The 18,889-nt window shown below is 44.5% G+C and overlaps 1 protein-coding gene across 1 annotated transcript in view; it reads left to right on the forward strand.

The window, feature by feature from the left end:
- The first annotated feature begins 981 nt into the window (after positions 1-981).
- Positions 982-18,889, forward strand: part of LOC120581264 (disintegrin and metalloproteinase domain-containing protein 12-like) — a 270,870-nt gene continuing 252,962 nt past the window's right edge. The window contains exon 1 of the mRNA XM_039836010.1: positions 982-1,580. Within this exon, the coding sequence (XP_039691944.1) occupies positions 1,493-1,580 (88 nt within the window). The 5' untranslated portion in view covers positions 982-1,492. The remainder of the gene's footprint in view (positions 1,581-18,889) is intronic.

An 18,889-nucleotide genomic window follows, 5' to 3' on the forward strand; every position in this document is an offset into this window, starting at 1 on the left:
GTGTGAGATATTGAGAAATGCTCTGTTCCGGGAGGAAGAGTTGGAAAGGGCCACCGGCCCGTGGGAATGGGGCGCAGGTGGGGAGCTGGTGCGAACTCACCACATAAATCTCTCCAGGTGATTCTCCTCCCCGGCTCCTGGGACTTTGAGAACCAATCAGGCTCTGCCCCTCTTAGGAGATTCTGAGTTAAAGGATCTGGGTGGGGGGTGGCATCATCTCATTAACCCTTAGGGGTCTGAGTTATCGCCAAGGTCGGGAATCGCCACGGGCCCCCGCAAGGTGGGTGGCAACCATCCTCGATACAGCCAACTCCTTTAGTCTGCAGCCCGCTTCGCCGCCGCTCCGGCTGGCCCCCAGAGGCCAGCAAGTCCCGTTCCAAAAACTGACCCTAAGCAAGGTTCTCAGGCGGAAGAGGCGGAGACCCGCAAGAACGAGGACGCGAAGGCCAGGCCCTCCGTCCACTTCACTGGTGTCCCCCAACCACCGGCTCCCCTCCCCAAGGCGTGGGAGTGCGCCGGGGATCTGTATTTTTAAGAGACAAACTCAGATACTTCTCATGATCAGGAAAGTTTGGAAAACGACGCCGAACACCCTTTCTTGGGTCCACGCGGTGGAAAAGAAACGTGAGTCAATGTATCAACGTAAAATCTTAAGCAATCCATCAAAAGCTTAATGCCCAGACGCCGCGTGCCTGCGAGCCCAGATTTTTTTCTCAGGCACCAGACGTCCGTTTGGGGGGTTAGGGGACGGCCCGAGACGCCCGCCGGGGCTGGGGACCACCTTTCAGACCTGCCACCCGCGGACCCGGCGAGCCGGGCAGCGAGCAGCCGAGTCATCCTTTCCAGCCTCAGACTGGAAAGCTGGACGGTGCAGCCGCGTGTGCTCTTGGCAGCCGGGCGCCCCGGGCCCTGCGGCCACATCATCCCGGGGCGGGGATGTGCGCGCTCCGGGCGCCCGCGCCGCCACCGAGCCACGTCTGTGCCTCCGGGGCGCGCGTCCCGGGAGGCGCCCTGCCCCGAGCCTCCCTGGGGGTGGGCGTGCGCGGGCTCTGGGCGGGACCCTGGCGGGGACCCTGAGCGGTCTCTAGGACCCGCGGGACGCCGCCGGCGGGCGGGGTGCGGGGAGACCATAATTTGTTCCGTGGTAATGAGACGGTGACTGTTGGCCGTGGATCCATTTCACAGGCCTGCCCTCTCCAACGACCTTCCCCGTCCGGGGCCAGCTCGGACCGCTTGCTCACTCGCTGCAACGGTCAAGGCCGCCTCGTGCCAGAACTGCGCGCGCGCACACACGCGGGGAAAACTTTTTGAAAAAAATGAAAGCCTAGACCAGCTGGTCGGCGGCGCGGGCGCGGCGCGAGGGCTTCGGAGCTGACTCCCCGCGGCAGGAAATCCCTCGGGTCGCGCCGCCCGGCCCCCGCCCCGCGCCCGCGTGGGATGGTGCGCGCTCGCCGCGCGGCCCCGAGAGCTGCTGCACCGAAGGCCGGCCACCATGGCAGCGCGCCCGCCGCCCGCGCCCCCCGCGCGCGCCCTCCTGCTCGCCCTGGCCGGGGCCCTGCTGGCGCCCCGCGCCGCCCGAGGTAAGTCGCCCAGCCCAGGCGGCTCCCCGCGGGTTCCGCCGCTCTCCCCTCCCGCCCGCCGCCCGGCGTCGCCGGCTGGCTGGGGACGCGCGCGGCTCTGGGGAGACGCCGAGTGGCAGGGCTGCCCGCGAGGCGCGCACCGGGGCGCGTCTGCAGGGCCCCCAGGCTCCCGCGCCCCGCGTGGGGAGAACCCCATCCCCGACCCCCCAGGGGCCAGTTCCCGCGCGGAAGTGGGAACGCTTGGCTCTGGGCCGGGAAGCCGCCGGCGCGAAGCCCGACGGTACAGCCTCGGGGCTGCATCCCAGTCCTCCCCCCTCTGGGGTGTCATTTGCCAGGCCGTCTCTCTGTGTCTTGACAGTTACACGTGTCGCCAGGGGTGATGCGTGTGGGGGTCATCTTACCCCTGTCCCTTAGCGAGTCCCCCCCACCCCGGGGCCAGCCCTCCCTGAAGTCCCCTTTCCATCCCGTCTCCTCCACGGATACGCGTGGAGGACGCGCAGTGAGCACGCAGGTGAGGCATCCCCTTCCGCACAGGTGTGCGTCCCTCAGAGGTTTTCATTTTTTTAAAAAAAGGTGACTCTCGCCTGCTTCTTTAGTTTTCTTTCCTCTTGTTAACTCCGGATCGCTCCCCAGTTGTCAGTGGCGGCCAAACTTGAGCAGAATTTTTCCGCCTCCCGCCTCCTGTCAGTTTCTCGGCCATAAATAATCGCTTAAATCAACCTTGTGTAAAGCGACAGACTCCTTGAGAAGTTAAAGCGCGGATAGTATAGCCGTTTTATATATCTAGGGTTTCCCGAGTTGTATCGCCTTAAAATGGGGTACCTGTGGATCTTTTGCTTTTGCATAATGAGGACTCACCCAGCAGGTGCCTTTTTAAAAATCCGAAGCTTGCTCTGGTCGTGGCCGCCGCCGTGGTCTCTCTGCCGCTAGAGGCGCTGTCGGCCTACCAATGAATGACCGGCCCAGACCTCCGACTCTCAATTTCCATGGTTCTGCAAAGACAGGCATCTCTTTTTTTCAACAACCGGCCTCAGTCGTGAATTGTTACCACTTTACGGTGCGTTTGATTTTGTAATTGCCACAGCTACCCTCCACCCCACCGCATCTACTGCAATGTGGCTAAAACCCAGCTGTCGTTCAAATCCCCACGGCAGAGAGGACCGGTTTGGAAATGAATGATTAAATAGGAGGATGGCACAGAGCAGTGAAGAAGCGTCGAGAAAGCCAAGAAAGAAGACTTCTGACTGTTTAGCTGAAGAGCTCTGTGACCTGTAAATGAAAATAATTGCACTCAAAAATATTGTGAAAGACTCGTACAAATTGGTCCTTTCGAATGTTTCTTGAGAAAGAACTTTGTAAAAATTGAAACGATTTCTAAGTGTGCCGGAGGTGATCTTTAACTCGGCACAGGCTCTATGCACATAAACAGAAGTCCACTGAGTATGGATATTTTTTTTTAGAGGAAAATGTTTACTAAATCAAACTAATAATGGGAAAATGTTTGATAGGGGCCAGGGGCTTTTATTATTTTATGGCTGCAGCTTTGATGGAGAGAGTTTTTCCTTAGGATAGAGATGACTCAGAATAGAAAGCCAGTTAGAACTAAACATTTTGAATGGGTTACATGTTATATCCCAGGATTCACCGCTTGTTTACCCTGGGTTCTCAGTATCAAGTCTCAACTCAATCACTGCCCCCAATCATAGCACTGAGGTTATTTAAAAAGCCACACATAGAATGAAACATTTCTTTGTGTTGGCAAGAGAAAAGGAGAAATTATTACTTGTTGAAGGCAGAGTATATCCTGGGGTTTGTCTCCCTGTGTGTTACGCTGAGCCTCAGAACAATCGCCTATTTGGTACCGTTCAGTGGGCATGTCACCCCTATCAGGTCCAGAATCAGACTCCAGACCCAAACCCTCTACTCCTGGATCCATTCCTTCCCGGGGATTCCCCACTCAGTAATGACATCGTGTCTTCTCCAGATGTGTCGTGTGAACACCTGGAAAGTCAGTCCCGAGTCATCCCTTTCTCTCCATAAGCCGCCACCCTCCAAAATGCATTCCCCTCTAAGCCACTTGCATCCCTTTTAAAGTGTGCCTTCCCCAACCCAGGCCACCATTATTTCCTTTTTAAATTTTTTTCTTTAATTTTTTTTTTTTTTATCTCTTCTACAGAAGCCCCTCATCCCTAGTGCATTAGCCTCCGGCTGGTCTGCCGCCTTTCCCGCCTGTCCCCACACGGTGTATTCCTCCCAACGCCACAGCCAAAGTCCTCATTTTTGAGCATGAGTTGGATCATGCACGTTTCCTGTTTAAAACTCTCCAGTGGCTTTCTATGGCTCTCAGGAAAGAAAATCCAAGCCTCTGGAAACCTAATCCCTGTTTTTCTCTCTGACCACCTTCCTTGCCATGTTCGCCTCGCTCACTCTACCCCCGCTACGGGCCGTTCTTCTTTCTGACTTTCTGTATAGTGTTGCCATCGTTTTTAATAGCGATATGCAATGTTTGCATTCCGAAGACTGCGTTGCGAAGACTGCAAACACTTCACAATCGAGCCGCCCAGCGTTCCATGACTCCGTTTCATCTCTCTTGCAACTTTTTGTTTTTCCTTGAGTTAATAATTGCTCCCCCCCCCACCCTCCCACCCCCAAATACTGTTTTGCTTTGTTTCCTGTGTACTGGTCTCTACTTCTAAACTTTCCGAGGGAACTATTAAATTCCTTTCAACATTATCAAGCACCTCAAGTAATCTGTCCATTATTTGTTTTTTCTTGGTGTTCTCTCTCCTGGAGCTCTTTTTCCTCCTGTTCCAATATAAACGGATTCCTTTTCGGGCACGCAGTATGGCTGTTGTCTCGGCGCTGTTCTCATCACCAGGATGCTGCAAGTCCCTCTTGGCAGCCTTCCTGTGTTGGATCACCTGTTTTCTGAGCACCATAATTTTTCTTAGTTTATTCCTTGTTTTCGTGGAGCACATTTTCTAGTAACTTCCCAAGGAAGGGCGTGTGGGAGGTAGTTTTTTTTTTTTTGATAACTTGTTAAGAATACTTTCTTTCACTTGCAAATAACAGAAAACCCACTACAGCAATTTTTTTTTTTTAAAGTTTTTTTTTTTTTTTTTCTTTCTTACCTTGTACAACACACAGCTGTGAAGTAAGCAGGGAAGTATCTGGTGTAGCAGGTCAGTGATAGTATTAGAGACACAAGCTCTAACTTTTGTTTGTCATCTGCCACACTTGTGTGTTGACTTTTGCTTTTCTGGTTACTGCTTCATGATCTCGTGATGGCCACTGTACCTCTTGGGATTATCTCTGCATTGGAGGCAGTAATCAGGCAGGAGAAGCAAAAACAGCTGGCCACATCTATTTTATCAGAAAAATAGGTGTATTTCCAGAAACCTTCATAGCAGATTTTTTCTCTTGGCCAAACTGTGACACAGGAGCACTGCCAGATGCATGGAAAGATAGAAAAGTAAATATTTTTAGCTCTTTCAAACAAAATCGAGTTCTATGAGTAGGAAAGGAGGTTAGAACATGTGTCCGCACACAAATATGTACATATCTCACCCTTGACTGCTAGTTTGTTTGACTATGATAGTCCAAGGTGAAGTCATATTTCCTCAGTATCTTATAAGACATTTCCTCATTGTCTCTCTTCCCTTCGCTGCCTGAGAACTTGACGGCGCTCTGTCGATTCTTTAAATGTAGCTGTTTTTCTTCCTGGAAGATTCTATTCTTTTATCCCTACTATTTCTCCATTTCCTAAATATGTGCTTTCACTAAGTTCTTATCGGTAATTGTGCTGGGAGTTCTGAAGGCCCTTTTTGTTTGAAAATTCGTGCCGTAAAATTCTAGTATACTTTCTTGTATTCTTTCTTCAGTGATTTCTTCCTCACTGTTTTTTTATCATGCTTTTTCTGACAATGCTGTTAGCTGGATGTCTCGACCTCCTGAAAACGTTCTTTGATTTTCTTACGCATTTTTCACCTCTCTGGATTTTTGTTCTACTTTCTGGGAGGGTTCGTTCAGTTTCATTTTCCAGTCCTTCTATTCAAGTTATTTATTTCTGCTACCAGATATTTAATTTCTAAGGGGTGTTTCTTGTTCTATGAATGTTTCTTTATTTTTTTTTAGCGTCGTATTCATTTCTTTATTAACGGATGCAGATTTTCTATGAACTCTTGAGTATATTTTTATTGTTAAGCATTCTTTTGCTCACTTTATTCTCATTGTTAGCTCTGAGATTCTTTCCCCGCCCCCATTTGTTATAGCCTCACTTGCTTCAAGTGTCTGAATTTTGGCTCTGTTTCTGTTTAAAAATGAGACACTAAGAAGCCGATCAGAAGCTCTGTGTGCCTCAAAACCATACACTTTGTCATCGGAGCCTTCATGTGTCACTGACTGTCTTGTCATCGGAGCCTTCAGACATCACTGACTGTGTCTTCTTTCTTAGGCTGGTCCATTTCCCCAGAGAAGAATCCCGTGGCCTCGGGCTGAGGAAGTTTAAGCCCAGCTACAGGGTCTATGAGCTGAGCGAGGGGAGTGTGGTTCAAGTGGATATCTCACCACCCTTGAGTGTCCTTTGCTTTTTTTTTAATTCAATTTTTAATTTATTTTTTTTGTTTGTTTTCAATTTGGCACTAAACTGCTCCCTACCCCCCTACCCAAATCTCAGCTATGCCTGGGGTCTTTAGTACAGAACTCATCTGCTTCCCTGTTTCCGGAAAACATGTCTGTTAGTCTGCTGGGGGAGGGAGGGGCAGTCACCTTGCTCTCGCTCTGCTGGCTTTGCCAGGGACCCAGGGCTCTGACTGCTCCTTGGACGATCCATCAGCCCAGCTGTATGAGAGGTGCCCAGGACCTTCCACTCCTAAGCCTTTCCGGGGTTCTGTCCATCTATCTTACCTCCTTGATGGCTTCCCTCTGCTCCAGGCAACAGGACTCCAGCTCTGTCTTCTCTGCTAAGGAGATAACCGCTGGTCTGTCCTCGTCCATCTTCCGAAGATCCGTTGCTTTCTCTTACCTGTTGTTTTCTCGCCTGTTCTCCGTTGTTTATTCTTATTACTGTAGGGTTTCAGGAGAGGATGCTGGGAAGTGCCTCAGCCTCTGCCACATGCATCCAGAAGTCAGTCCGTGGCTCGTTACCACACTCTACCTGGAGACATGTTTTCTTCCCTCTCTTTTAATTCCTTCCTTCTGGAAACAAAAAATATATCAATTTTTAAATATTTTGAAACTTTCTTTTAAAAATCTATGAATATTCAAAGTCGACATATACCTAATTAGGTACATGTTGCAGCTGTGGGAACTGTAAAGTTTTTTTATTTTAAGGAATGCAGCTACATCATTTGAAGAAGCTAGGCATGTTTTTTTTCCTGAGGTCAATGATGCTGTAATGAACTCATTACAGTTGCAAAAGAATTTTTTTGTTTTCGTATCAGAGTGTGTTCCAGAGGCCTTTTTAAGCTAAACTGTTCCTGCAGTATCTATAATTTATAAAGACAGGTGTGAGAAACATTTTCAGATGTTTTTTCTGTACCAAATGGCCAACCCTGTAACCCTTTGGCTGTGCGCCCACGGGAGCCATATTAAACAGCCCTGTAGTATGCACGATTCTTTAATCGGCAGCTCTCTGGGATTAAGGAAGTGAAGTTGATATAATCTAGACAGAATGTTTTGGGAAATAGTTACTGTGCATTTTTAGTAGCTGTTTCTTTATGATAGTTTTTTTTTTTTTTTAAGTATTTTATTAAACCTAACATTTTTATACCAGCACATAATTACTTAAAAAGGCATTTATTTATTGAGTGCTTTGGTGCCAGGAGCTGTTCTAAGATCTCTGCATGCACTACCTCACCCAACCCTCGTGGGAGAATCTTGCCGTTGGACCCGTGTTACTGTCACCCCACACAAGGTGACTGCAGCTTCTGATGGTATTTGCTAAGTGGCAGACACAGGGCCGTCTCTAGGTTGTCTCGTGGAAAGCAGTGCCTCCCCTACGCGTGGTGAACTATGAGTACTCTCTGTACTCTGTCTTCGGAGTAATTATAATGCCGACAGCAGTGCGATTGTAATTTAGTTTGGTGAAACAGCATGGTAAGGCAGTTCAAATCAACTTTATTCACCAACGGAAACGTACGCAGTGAGTAACATGCTTTCCGAGAGGCTGCCGTCTCAGTCCTATGCCCTGCTCACTTTTCACCCTGCTTCCTCCTGCTATATTTAATGCCCAGTTGATAGATGGGATGGAGAAGCTGAATAACTCAGCGTTGTACTGGTATTTTGTATCCTTTAAGCTTTTATGTCATTATAAAGCTGTATTAAGAGCTCGGCTTCTAGGCAAGTGCTTAAACTGGGTAGAGTCATCGGGCTACCTCTGGACCTTCCGTCTGTACACCTGCTTCTGGAAGCCCACCCTCTCCAGTCAGCTTACACCATCCGTGAGAGCTGGTGATGTACTGACACACCAGCCCCAGAAGGGCTCGGTGAGCACTGGCTGGTAGTCTGACCAAACAGTCCTTGTTTTGTGCTTTGCTCTATTTGTAATTAAAGCCAGGATGGGACTTAAGCATTTCTTACGAGATCACATGAATCCGAGTAGCATCTAAGAACTTGGTTTTGCTTTTTTTTTTTTAAATCCCGAGTTATCTGGTAGTGCTCTCGGGAGCGCGCTTTAGGATTTAGAGTCTGTTATGTCTTCAGATGCAACTGGTTAATGGGATAGACGGGGTCCTGACGCGAGGCAGACTAAGTACAGTTTCTGAACTAAAATCATTTTTTTTCCAGTCAATTTCAGTATACTTGAGATATATCATAAAAAGATGACTGAAGAAGGATTTTGGCCCCCATCACCTATTCTCTTATAAAATGTGAAATATTTTTTAAAAACGACCAGAATAAGTTGGTACGATCCCTCGTTCATTTGTTGTAGAGCTTACCCCCTCATCTGTTACTCGTGTGTCGTGTTGCATTAATAGATTTTATGTTGTTAAACTATCCTTGAATTCTTAGAATAAATCTCCATGACTGGGATGCATTTTTAAGATACAGTGTCGGATTCCATTTACTAAGATTTTGATTACGATTTTAGCCCCTAAAAGACAATGTACTGTTTCTAACCAACATTAGTCTCTGACTTTCCTTTTTCCAAATGTTTTTTAGTTTTTATTTCAAAGCTACACTGTTAGCCTCATGAAGTGAGTTAGGGAGCTTTATATCTTTTTCTATTTCTAGGACAGTTTAGGGATGAGATTATTTTTTCTTAGCAGCTGTAAGAATTTGTCTTAATACTATCAGGGTGTGGTGCTTTGTCCATCGGAAATTTGATAATTGATTTAATCTCCTCAACAATTTTAGCGCTATTCATATTTTCCCTTTCTGAAATAATTTTGTGTCGTTTTTTATTTTGTATATCTTTTTTATTTTTTGTTTTCTTTTTCGTTAATTTTTGTCTCTTTCTTCTACTTTCTTGGGGTTTATACTGTTGTCGTACTTCTCATTCCTGTGTTGAAAGTTTGGCTTTCATTTTCAATCATCCTTTTCTTCCCTCGCATCCACGAAGGGTGACATTTTCCTTCCGATTTCCGCATTTGCTGTCGCACCCATTTTGCTGTTAGTGTTGTGTTGTCATCCAGTTCAAAATAATCTATAACTTGCATTGTGATTGTTTGATTATAAGTTATTTAGATACATGTTTTGATTGGTAGGCATGTGAGTGTGTAGGTGTGGGTTTTACTTTCCAAATGCTTGAGCGAAGTTACCTGTTATTTATATCTGATTTTATTGCACCGGGTCAGAGAAAGTGATCTGTGTCCTATTGACTCCTATATGTTTGAAATTTTCTTTGTGAGCTAATGCATGATTAATTTTCATAAAAATTACACATGCGTTTCAAAACAATGCACATGTGCTAAGTGATTGGTATGGCATTCTAGATATGTCAATGAGATTAAGCTTGTTAACTGATGTCAAATCTTACGACAAGTTATATTTTTCGTTCAATATTTCTAAGAGGTTCGAAGAATCATATATAATCTTGGATTTCCCTTTTTCCTTGTAATTCTGTCAGGTTTTGCATTATATGTTTTGAGGTTTGTTTCTCGGGTCCATACAACTGTGTACAGCTTCCGATTTGTCTAAGGCAAATATTACTATGTCAGGTTTCCTTTGGTTAATTTTTTTGGTATATTTTCTCCTACCTCTTTTCTTTCAAATTTTCCATGTCTATCGTAAACAAAATGGATTTTTAAAACTTTGTAACTGCTGCCTTTTAACCGCCTAGTGTCATTCATTACCATGTATTGTGGCTCTTGATAATTTCGAACTCTTCCCCGACGTTTTTCTCTACTTACCATTGTTGTTAGATAACTTTTCTCCTTTTCTGTCTCCTGTTATGTCGCTGAAGGATTATTTACACCTCGGTCTCTCCACTTCTATTAATTTCAATATGATATACTGGTTTCTGCAGTTTTAGTGGTCCTACTACATTTTTAACATTTGCACCTCAGGTAACAAAGCATAAAAGTGGCCTTCTTCCAATAATACTACAGACTGGGACTTCCAATAAATACTACTTTTATTTCTCTTGGTAGTCTCCCTAACTCACAGGCTCTCTGCTTTAACGGCTTTCATCACTCCTTCCATTTATTTTTACTGTTTTCTAGCATTTTAGCCCTACCATCTCTCATGGGGTGGTAGTAGGCTTTGTTTTCATTTGTAATAGTCCCGGCTTATTTTGATTTCTCTGATGTAACTAGTTCCATTTTTCCATCATGGCTCCTTACAAACCACTTCTGCCTCCTGGATTTTGTTTGCTTCTTATCAAAGTAGTGTTCCGTGAAGGGTCTACGAGTAGCAAATTCTTCGTATTTGTTTGCCTGAAAAATGTTTGTTTTCTCTTTTGCATGAATGTTAGGTTAGCTATGCATAGAATTCGAGGTTCACAGTTATTGTCCTTTAACTGATCTTACCGATTATATTCTGGCCTCTACTATTACTGTTGCGAAGGCTTTAATGATTGTTCCTTTGCACTAAACCTGCCCTTTTCCTTGGTTGTTCTTAAGACTGTACGTATGTGTGTGTATGTGTGTGTACGTATGTGTGTGTATGTGTGTGTGCGGTTCTATAGTTTTATCATCATGTTTTTTTATATGGATTTATTTTTAATTTGTGTGCATGCTTTTGCTATGCTTCTTGAATCCAATCAATCATGAAACATTCTTAGCTATTATTTCTTTAATTGCTGTCTTGTCTTTATTTTCCCTACTACTTTCGTTGGGACTTTTGTAATATGGACTTGGACTTTATCATTCAGTTATCCTGTTTTTCACTTCTCTCTCTCTTCATTACTCTGCTTTATAATCTGAGTAATGTCACCAACTCTAAATTCCATTTCACGGTTCTCTCTTGATGAGTGTCAACTGCGGTTTAAACCGTCTGTGGGCTTGCTTTGCGTTTTCCAATGCCTTTAATTTTTCCTTTGTGAAAGCTTTATTTTTTTCTCAAGCCTCCTAGATCTTTTGCAAATCATGTCTTTTCACTATCTTTCATTATGGTTTCTCTGTCTGCTACTGTGTCTTTAAAACTTTGGGGTATATACGTGGTTAGCCCTTTCAGATTCGTCTGTCATCTCGTTCTTAGGGTGCTGAGTCTGGAGTCGTGGATTCTCTCTTCCAGTGCCTTGTCATTTTGGATGGCGAGTTCACGTGCAACTGTGTCCCCTCCGCCACTGTCCTCTCCGCGGGTGACCGATGCACCTTGGATCATGGACGTTTCAGTGGAGCAGTTTGCTTACTTATGATAGATGTTTAAAGGATTTCGCTTATGAGCCCAGTGTACATGTTAATTTTTCATTGGGGGGATTTTATTCCTTACGGTTATTGTCATGTTGGCCCCCACATGGTGTATGGCAAAGGCTTGCAGTTTTATTTCTCTTGGTCGTCTCCCTAACTCACAGGCTCTCTGAGTGGCCTAGCCACTTTGCAGTTTCCCTGGGTCATTTCGTAGAGTTTTTCTAGCCCCTCGAACTTGGGAAGAGCAGCCCCGTCGGGCCCTAGCTCTATGCAAGGCTCTCAGCTCCTCTTCCTGTCTCATGGGTTTGAGATCATACCTCCTGTCATTAAAAATTACATCTTCTAGACCGAAGGCCTGGATCTGCTGGGCCTCTTGGATTTCCGTGGCATTGGCAGTGTTTGAATGCTCTAGCTATAAATTCCCTTTTTATTTATGGATCCTAGTAGTTTCCTTTCCTTTCTTTCCAGTTTAGTTATGTATTACTATTAAAATGTCACATTCTATTTAGCATTTTTATGTGGTCGTAGTGGAAGCGTTTTCTGTCTGCAGGAGTTCAGTCCGCCATGCTTGTGGAACCGGAAGTGCCCGGCATGGCTTCTGTGGTTCTCTTAGTCAGCAGATGGATTTGCCCACCGTAATCAGATGGTGCCAGGAGCTGGGGACGTGGCGGTGAGAAAAGCAGACGTGGACCCTCTCCTCCTGGCACGTGGAATGAGTGGAACCTAAAGACACGCAGAAACTGAGTCGAACCCACCTGGCCCCCTGATTCTCGCCTCCATTACTCCGTAAGCTCGGCCAGAGAAGCGAGTCAGCTGCTCTCCTGCTGGCATGTTAGTCTCTGCCTTGGCAGCTGCAGGGGTGAGATGTGCTAATGATGAGGCCAAGCGGAGCTTTGCGGGGTGAAGCCGTCAGCTGTTCCCATCTCCCCCTGGCTGAGGCACAATGAGAACAGCTGGGAAACACAGCCACATACTCTCTCAGAAGCTGCTCCTCTGCCAGCGGTGGTGTCAGCAGAATTCCATGCGTGTGAGCCTTCCAGGGGCGTACGTTGAATTCGTTCCGTACTTTGAAATTCTAATATAGAGAGCAGATTGTACAGCGGGGCAAGCCGATGATGGAAACACTCATTTGTACATCTTTGCAAATTTTGGAATGAACAGTATGATCCCATATAGATCGTCAGCTCTGCTGATTTATCTAGGAAAATCAGATCTCCGATCCATCACTAAAATTTGGGTTTAGCTGACTCGGTTCATTAAGTTTACATCCAATTTCTTAGTAGAGAAGATCCGTTCTTTCAAGCATAATTTATTCATCTGCTAAATGGTTCTCCTAAAACTTCCTCTCAGTTCTCTATTTCAGTCTCTCCTTTTTCTCATTTCTGTTCACCCTTAAAAGGTGCATTTCAACCTTGGTTCTTACTCAGTACAGGTGAGGGCCAGGATGTTGATTACAGAGACTCAGTAGGAAAGTATTTCAGAAGAGGTGGCAGAAGGGACCGGATAAGGACATAGTTTGAAAAGCCAAGCCAAGCCAACTGTTTTAAAGCACTAAAAAACAAAACAAAACAAAACAAACAAACAAACAAAACCACCTAATAGAAACTTCCGTTTCTCTTATGGGCATAAATGACATCAAAGAATGAGACATATTTATCTCCCCTGATGTCACTTCCATGTGGATCCAGCGGGTGCAGAGCGCTGTGTGTCCATGCGCTGTCGTCAGGAAACCGAGAGGCTGCTGGGATCGCGGCCAGGATCCCGTGCTGCAGAGGGGAGGCCTGACTCTGAGCCCCGCCTTGGCCTCTTCACAGCTGTGTGACCTCGAGGAAGCCGCTGAATGGTTCTGAGCCTCACTTTCCTATTTGTCAAAGAAGAATAAGGAGGCGTCCGACCTGGCTGGGCGGTGGTGAGGAGACCGTGGGCGAAGCGTTTCGTAATTTACGCTCTTCCCTTTAGAGCGAGGGCCGGGTGTGTGGTGCTGCTGTGTGTTGTTACTATTTCCATTTTACAGATGGGGAGACTACGGCATAGAAACTGGTGATTTGCTTTAGCTCCCACATCTCGTAAGAGGCTGAGCCAGGACCAAACTGGATGGCTAGTTGCAGAGCCCAGGCGATGAGCCTCTGGGTTACCGGGGAGAGAACCCAAGCTCAGGCGTCCTTTGGGATCTTTGTAACCATCCCATCTTGAGTTGATGTTGGGGCATCGGGGCATGAGGAGAGAACAGCTCATCTTTCCAGGAAGGCCCCGTGGGAGAGTAGTGTGTGAGACCTTCACCGTGTCGGTCCCGGGGACGTCTCCTGGGGGTGGTCCTGACCGTCAGAGGCTGACAGGAAAGATAAGGACCAAAGACCTGTTTTCAGAGTTCAACATCTGTGATCTTCCCTTTCTGCATCAAAGGAACATGTGGACTTGGCTAAAATAGGCTTTCTCTACAGGGAAAACTTAACCATACTTACATATATTGTCCTCTCTCACCAATAAAACCCCTGACTCACCCCAACCGCATTGACCCACAATGGCTATAGAAAATATTTAAATTATAAATGCACGTACATGAGTGTATTAGTTATCTGTTGCTACGTAACAAGTTACCGTGACTTAGCGGTTTAAAATTACACATATTTAAGATCTCACAGTTTTTGCGAGTCAGAAACATTGGCACAGCTTAGCTGGAGCCTCTGCTTCTTCACCAGCTATAATCGAGGTGTCGGCCAGGGCTGGGGTCTCATCTGGAGGTTAGACTGGGAAGGGACCCGCCTCCATGCCCACGTGGTTACTGGCAGAACGCAGTTCCTGGAGAGCTGCCGGACTGCGGTCTCAGTTCCTAGCTGGCCACGAGCAGGAGACCTCTGTCATCTCCGGAGCAAGCGAGCGTCTCCCACAGTGCGGCTTGCTCCAGGAAAGCAAGCACGCCGAGAAGGTGACAGAGACAAAAGTCACACATTTTTGTGATCGAATCACAGAAGTTGATTAGATCAGATCAGATCTAATCATAGAAGAATATTACCGTATTCTGTTGGTCAGAAGCATGTCACCAGCTCAGTCCGCCGCACCCCCCCTCCCCCCGCCCCGGAGGGGAGGGGATCACACAAGAAAGTGAAGACCAGGAGGCACGGGTTGTTGGGAGCCATCTCGCCCTTCCGTCTGGCATGATGAGTAAATCAGATTATGCGCACTGTCGATGTCAGCTACGGCTCTGATAGCCGGAAGTTTCCATCTGCAGCGGTATCGACTTACCACGTACAGGCGTCAGAACCGGTAGCACCAAACTATTAATAAGATGGTTCTGTGTTTCCGCTTTTTACCGTGTAACTGTTCGACAGTTCCATGTCCTTCCGATCACAGGGGTCTTTGCCTCTGCCTGACCGTGTTCCCTCACCTTAAACTCCGACGTTTGGCCTAACCGCTACTTGGCTTCGCCATCACTTCTTCAAGGTCTCGCTTGGTCCTTGCCACCCGACTCCGGCCATGGCGCGGTCCCGTGTTAAGCGTGCGCCAGGCCTTCCTCATTTCTCCTGCAGAATACTTACCGTGTTGTAATGTCTTGTTTGTCTTCCTGGTTAGGATTTAAGCCCTGTGGTGACAGAGACCACATCCATCTTACTCTCTGTTGTCCCCAGCACTTAGCACATCACAGCTGCTCGATAAATATTGGCACAGTGAGTGAACAGTTCCACTTCGCATGCTGCTTTTTCTTTTCAACAATTGTGGTTCTCTAAGCGCTACCCTTTTATTTAAATGTTTGTCTTTGTCTGACTTTTCATGTAAATAAATTAGCACATTTGGGAAATCTTTTTTAAAAAGGCCACGTGTCCTAAGATTTGGTACAGAAGAGGTAGTTAGAGTATGCGAGTGATCCAAAAGAAACACCTCTAAGGAATACTATGAAATTAGTTGAATGTTATTTTTACATTGGGTAGAAAATATGAGCTGGTAACTTAAAAATCGGAAGAGGTCTCTACCCCGTTGTAGCTTGTTCCCATGGTCGCCCCGAGAAGCACGCAGATGGGAAGGCGGATATGAATAACTGTGCTGGTTTGGGTTTTCTGTAGCTGGTATCTGGTGACCTAGAGAAGATAAATTTAACTGTATATTCACTTTTTTTTTTTCATCTACCCCTCTCCCTGCGATTTCAAACTTTTGAAGTGATCTTGACCCATTTGAGTCAAAATTCAGTTGAGGGACACAATGATTTTTGAAAACAGAGCTCAACTTTAGACTTGACTGGCAAAAAAAAAACCCTCAAACCTCACATCGGGCTCATTTGCAAATCACAAATTTTACTTTGTTTTATACTGTCTCCTTACACTGACTTTTTATTTATGTCTACATTGGAGGATTTCAGTGGTTTAGAGAAAAACTTTTTTATATGCAGAAGTTTGAAAACATCAAAGTTTATTGTTGGTAAACTCACGGTAATTTTAAAAGCACATTTCTTAAAGTCGTGTCCTGTTCATTTCTATAACACATTTCTCGCTTGGTGGTTTCCCATCAGTCCTTTGTAGGGAGAACATAGAAGCTAAGCCCAGGTCATGAAATGCTGAAGCAGGTTTATCAAAGGGATAGTGAACTTCATGTTGCTGAAGAAGTGTTAATATAAATAAGAACCGGGTGGCCTAATTAAGTATGATTCTGGGAATATACACTATTTATGTTTACAAATTAGCATAGCATTCGTTTCCTGTTTATATACAGTTGACCCTTGAACATTGCAGGGTTAGAGGTGCTGACACCATCTGACCCCTACTGTACGGTCAAAAATCGGCTTAGAACTCTGACTCTCCCAGAACTTAACTGGTAGTGATTGGAAGCCTTATCAGTGACATACAGTTGATTAACACATTTTGTATATTATATGTATTCTATACTGTATTCTTATAATAAAGTGAGCTAGAAAAAAGAAAATGGTATTAAGAAAATCATAAAGAAAATACATTTACAGTATTTATTGAGGAAAAAACCACATATAAATGGACCCACACAGTTCAAATCTGTGTTGTTCAAAGGTCAAGGGGTGTGTGTGTGTGTGTGTGTGTGTGTGTGTGTGTGTGTGTGCTGTGTGTGTGTGGTCAATCATCACTTAAATTTCTTTAATTGATATAAAGCCGTACAGATATTTCTCATTCTATGTGAATTTTGGTAGTTTGTGTCTTTCGAAGAACATTTCCTTGTCATCTGAGTTAACAAATTTATTGGCATAAAATTCTTTATATCTTCTCATGAATTTAATGCCCATGTTATCTATAGTGATGTCTCTCTCTTTAATTCGTAAAATTATAAATTGTGTTTGCTCTCACTTTTTCTTTCTTCTTGCTAAGAATTTAAAACTATAATGTTGCAAACAAGTTTGATTTCAAAGATTTTCTCTGTTTCTTTCAATGATGTCTACTCTGTAGTATTTCTTTCCTTCTTCTTTATCTTCAATTTGCTTTTCTTTTAGCTTCTTATAGCAGATCCTTAGATTATTGGCATAAAACCTTTCTTCTTTTCTATATAACAATTTGGAAATAAAAATATCCCTGTAAACATTCCTTAACTGCATAATACACATTTTTATAGGCTGTATTTTCCTTATATTTCAGTTCAAAATAGTTTTAAATTTCTCTTGTACCTCTTGTCGGTGACCTATGGCTTATTTAGAGTTCATTGCTTAATTTCCACATAGTTGAGGATTTTTAAAGATTTTTTTGTCATTAATTTCTAATTTCATTTTCTTAGAGAATAGACTCTAAGAGAATCAGAGAATAGACTCTGATTTTGATCTTTATATTTGTTGAGACTTGTTCTACGTCCCAGTCAGTGGTCCATATTGGTGAAGATTCCGTGAGTGATGGAAAGGAATGAGCGTCTCGGGTAGTTAGAGGGTAGTTTTCTGTAAATGGCACAGTTGTTAGATGGTGTTGTCAAACCTTCTGGAAGCTTACTGGTTTTTTTGTCTACCATTTCTATGAATTCCTAGGAAAGTAGTATAACCTTTAACTAGAGCTGTCAATTTATCTATTTCTCCTTTTATTTCTATCAGTTTTCTTCATGTATTTTGAAACTCGGGTTTATACACATCTAGGGTCATTTATGTCTGCTTGACGAATTGACCCACTTATCATTATGAAATTTCCTCTTTATTTTGGATATTATTATTATTTTGCTTTCAACTTGTCTAAGTATTTATGCTTAAGGTGCATTTCTTGTGAACAGTACATAGTAGATCTTACATTTAATCCAATCTGAGGGTCTCTTCTTTCAAAATGGAACATTTAATCCAATTACTTTTAATCTAATTATTCACATGGGGAGTTAAGTTCATGATCTTGCTATTTCTTTTATATTTGCCCAATATATTTTTATTTCTTTTCCGGTTTTTCCCTTGATGGAGTAGTTGTAGTATTCTATTTTTAAAGTTGTATTTCTTAATTTGATGGTGGTTATTTTTTTAGTGGTTGCTACCAGAATTAGAATCTCGAGTTTATTTCAGTTATCATGGTTCAAAGAAAGGAGAGTGGCCCTACTGTGAGACCCAGAAAGTCTTCACGAAGTTAGTGTGGTAGCAGCATTTTCCTCCAGTGGTTTTATAGTTTTATTTTTCTTACATTTCAATCCTTGATCCATCCAGCATTGATTTTGACGTAGAGTGAGGATAGGAACCCACTTTCTTTTCAGATGGCCACCCAGCTGTGACCACCATTTCATTTCAATTGATTTGAAATGCTACCTTGATCATATTCTCAAATTTCATATTTATTTGGTTTGATTTCCTCATTTTCTTTTATTTCTGCTGGTCTGTCTTTCCATGGACTTGGACCGCAGGCTTAATTATTGCTACGCGATTATTCTTATATCCGGTAGGTCTAAGATCCTCACATAATTCTTTCAGGATTTTTCCGTACCATCTCGCTTATTTTCCATATAAACTTTAGAATCTTGAAGAAAGTGCAATAAATGTGAGCAGGAGTGCGCTGAAGTTGCAGAAAAACTCACGAGGAGTGAGCACCTCCTACAGTCCATGCTGTGTTGTAGTGCGCCTTCCGGAAGCTACGTTTATTTATATTCTTCCTGCCTGCTTTTCCAAAGCCTCTTATTGCCAGCCAGTGGCATCATCCTTGTCAATTGCCATCACACGTTCTTTGCCAACTTTCCAGGTTACAATATTTTAATTGACACTTTAAGTTTATTGTTGGGGTGTTAGGAGTCTAATACGAAACACTCTTCCCCTCTCAAATTTGGAATGAATCGATCACTCAGGAGGCTGAACGTCAGAGATCAAACTATCCGTGATTACCGGAAAGTTGATGGGAGAATCTGGCTTTCGGTCTGTGGCTGAGTGGGTTTGCCGGTTCACTTCCGGCAAGGTTTGAGAGTCAGCTGTCTTGCAGGACCATACGGGATCTTGCCTCAGTGGGTCACTATGCTTCATGGGTGGCAGAGAGCAGACCAGAACGGAGGAGCAGGAGATGCACAGGGACCTGAGCACAATCCCCAGCGCCTCATCCCAATTTCTTCTATCATATACGTCAC

This window comes from Pteropus medius, unplaced genomic scaffold (assembly GCF_902729225.1).
Source record: "Pteropus medius unplaced genomic scaffold, Ma_sr-lr_union100, whole genome shotgun sequence".
Lineage (NCBI taxonomy): Eukaryota > Metazoa > Chordata > Mammalia > Chiroptera > Pteropodidae > Pteropus > Pteropus medius.